The sequence below is a fragment of the Mandrillus leucophaeus genome, unplaced genomic scaffold (genome assembly GCF_000951045.1).
Source record: "Mandrillus leucophaeus isolate KB7577 unplaced genomic scaffold, Mleu.le_1.0 Scaffold66, whole genome shotgun sequence".
Classification (NCBI taxonomy): domain Eukaryota; kingdom Metazoa; phylum Chordata; class Mammalia; order Primates; family Cercopithecidae; genus Mandrillus; species Mandrillus leucophaeus.
In genome coordinates, this window is record NW_012107141.1 from 1,816,900 (window position 1) to 1,820,051 (window position 3,152).

Sequence of the window (3,152 nt, forward strand, 5' to 3'; positions counted from 1 at the left end):
AGCTGTCCAAGGGCCGGGGCCGGCTGCGGCGGCCGCGCCAGTCTCGCTTCAAGACGCAGCCGGTGACCTTCGACGAGATCCAGGAGGTGGAGGAGGAGGGGGTGTCCCCCATGGAGGAGGAGAAGGCCAAGAAGTCGTTCCTGCAGAGCCTGGAGTGCCTGCGCCGCAGCACGCAGAGCCTGTCGCTGCAGCGGGAGCAGCTCAGCAGCTGCAAACTGAGGAACAGCCTGGACTCCAGCGACTCCGACTCGGCCCTGTGAGGGGCGCCGCCCGAGGGGGGAACGCGCGCGTACGCGATCCGCGCGGGGACCGGCGTGCGAACCCCGAGAGAGCCCGCGCCCTGCCCCCGGGGGACCCGCAAGGACCCGGGACCGCCGCCCCTCGCGCACTCGGACTCCCGCCCCGCTGCGAACCGATCGGTGCGCCCCTCGCCGCGCTCGCCCTGGCCCGGGGACGCCGGGAGCGGGACCGCTTTCCTTGTCCTTGTAAATGTTTATTTTTTAACTCTTCCCAGTGCGAACTCTGCTGTGAGTGTGTGCGGGGAGGCGCGCCCGCGCTGAGTTGGCCTCGAGTCGCCAGGGCCGCCCGGGTCGCCGCTCCATGCCCTTGTCTGTTGGTTTGCAACTCCGATTTTGCACACCGCTCCACCGTGACCCCCAGCGCACACCCGTTCACACTCACGCCAACACTCTCGCTGAACACTTTTATAATTGTTAGGCGTGGCCGTTGGGACTTGGGGCGCAGCGCAGCTGCTGCTGCTGCTGCGTCTGGAGGATTGATATTTATTTTTGCATTGAGATGACTGAAGGCGTTTATTTAACGATCTTTTTACCTGGATATGTCTGTGAGGCTCCTGAAAGGAGACAAATAAAGTCAATATATTTGCACAGTGCATTTTTTTCAGGCTCTTGACTTTTTGAACCTTCGGGGCCCAGGCTCCCAAGACTTGGGGAGGTGGGGGAGGAGGTGGCAGGGGGATGCCGGACCAGGGAGCCGGGAGTGGAGCTACCTCCACAAGCTTCGGTCACCGGAACGAGGTTGCGCCACCGGTGCGCGGGTCGGTTGCCTGTCTCCCCAAGTGTATCCACCCCCGGTCCAGAGCGCTCCAGCCTCCCTGGTCTATTCCCCATCGCCGGCATCCGGGCTGGAGTGAAGCCGCAGGCGGGGCGGAGGCGGAGCTGAGGATGGAGAGCTGTCTCCTCCCCGCGGTTGACTTCCCGGAGCTGGGGTCAGGGTCCTCGCCCCGCACCCGCCGCAGAAGACGCATATCCCTCTGCGCCCATTCCTGGCGGCTGGTGGGGAGATGCCGGAGCCAGCAATGTGAGATGTTTGGGCTTTGGGACCCGAGAGTGGGCTGGGGGCCAGCCTGGGTTGGTCGAGAATGTGGGTGCGCGCTCGCTGTCGCGGGCAGGTGACCCCCTGACCGCAGTTGACTCAGCGCAGTGCCGGGCGCTCCTGCGCTGCGGGGGAAACCGCTGCCGCTACGTCTCCAGCCCTCCTCTGCGACCCGCAGGGTTCCTCCAGGAGGGTGGGGCATGTCTTTGGTTAGAGCCTGAAGGGCACCTGGGTACCATGGAGTCTTTCCCTTCTCCCCCCCCCCCGCCCCGCCTTTGTTTACAGATGAGAAAACAAACCTAGGGTCACAGGGAAAGGAGCGCCCCCATTCCTCCGGACTCCCGGTCCAGGACTCCTTGCACCGCAGGAGTTTGTCTCTCCAGTGCTCTTCAGCCACTTCCCAAATCCCTGTCTACCTCCTAAATCCTCTGGGTTAGCAGTGTGGCAGGACCACCTGGCTGCGGATGGCCACCAAGGTAACAAACCATATTTGGTTGAGCCGGGCAGGTCCCCACCCTGAGGCCCCCTCCAGGGCCCTCCCTCCAGGGTTACTCTAGGGCTTACCCACTTTGACAGGTTTAGGGCTCCCGCTCCGGTTGCGGAGTCTCTGTGCTCGGGCGCCCTCTGGTGGTGGGGCTGGTGCGTGGGAGGCAGGAATCTCTAGGAGATACCCATTTTCTCAGCCGCAGCGCTGGGCTCTGGAGAAGAGGACAGCAGAGGAAATGAAACAAAGAAACAAAAATAGAACCACAGGGCCCGAGAGGGTGTTCTTCCCTGGGCTTAGAGAGAGCACAGGCCATGGCCTTGGTGGCTGTGGTATTTGGCCCGTGTCCCAGCCCCTGAGAACATGCTGTGGCAGTCCCCAACGACGGGTTCCATTGTGGTGGGGTATCATGGCAGGAGACTTCTACCTGCAAAGACCTCAGAGACGTGAGGCCACTGTGGGTCGATGCTTGATTCCTGCCAGGGCAGCTGCCACCACTGGACTAGTCTGAGCTCCGCGGGGTGGTGGGAGGAACTTCCTCTGAGCCCAGCCTCACTCTCTTCTCTCTCCAAAGAAACTCCCTGAGGACAGAGGGGTGGACCCCACATCCTCTGCCCCTCTCTCTGTCGTACCTCTTGGGCAGCAGCTCCTGTGTCTACTCTTCAGGAGCTAGATGCCCCAGGTGTCTGGAAGACCTCCCAGTGGGCTTCTAGACCCTTCAGGCCTGAGATCCTCCCCTCTGTGTAGCCTTCTCCCGCGGAAGAACCTCCTTCTCAGCCTGGCAGTGGTTCACGCCTGTAATCCCAGTACTTTGGGAGGCCTAGGTGTCCCAGGCCTCCCAAATCACTTGAGTCCAGGAGTTCGAAACCAGTCTGGGCAACGTGGTGAAATCCTATCTCTACCAAAAAAAAAAAAAAAACAAAAAACAAAAAATTAGCTGGGCGTGGTGGTGCACACTTGTGGTGCCAGCTATTCAGGAGGCTGAGGGGAGAGGATCACCTGAGCCCAGGGAGGTGGAGGCTGCAGTGAGCAGTGATTGTGCCACTGCACTCCAGTGTGGGCAATGGACTGAGACCCTGCCTCAAAAAACAGAAACAACAAACAAAAAGAACCTCCTGCTGCCTTCAGCCCCTACCTGAAGGGTCTCCTTGGGTTACCCCAGCCAACAACAGAGGTTATTGCGGGGACCATATTCCCTGCTCAGCTGTGGGCAGGCCCAGCATTGAGTAGGTGCTTCTGAAATGTTTCTGTTGAAATGAATAAAGAGGTGGTGAGGAAGATGCATTCCTATCTTGCCTACTTCCGTTTTTGTGGTTGTTGTTGTTGTTTTCTG

The 3,152-nt window shown here is 60.5% G+C and overlaps 1 protein-coding gene across 1 annotated transcript in view; it reads left to right on the forward strand.

Moving 5' to 3' along the window:
* LOC105554835 (chromosome unknown open reading frame, human C11orf96) overlaps window positions 1-894 on the forward strand; it is a 14,491-nt gene extending 13,597 nt beyond the window's left edge. The window contains exon 6 of the mRNA XM_012001459.1: window positions 3-894. Within this exon, the coding sequence (XP_011856849.1) occupies window positions 3-260 (258 nt within the window). The 3' untranslated portion in view covers window positions 261-894. The remainder of the gene's footprint in view (window positions 1-2) is intronic.
* Window positions 895-3,152: the final 2,258 nt, after the last annotated feature.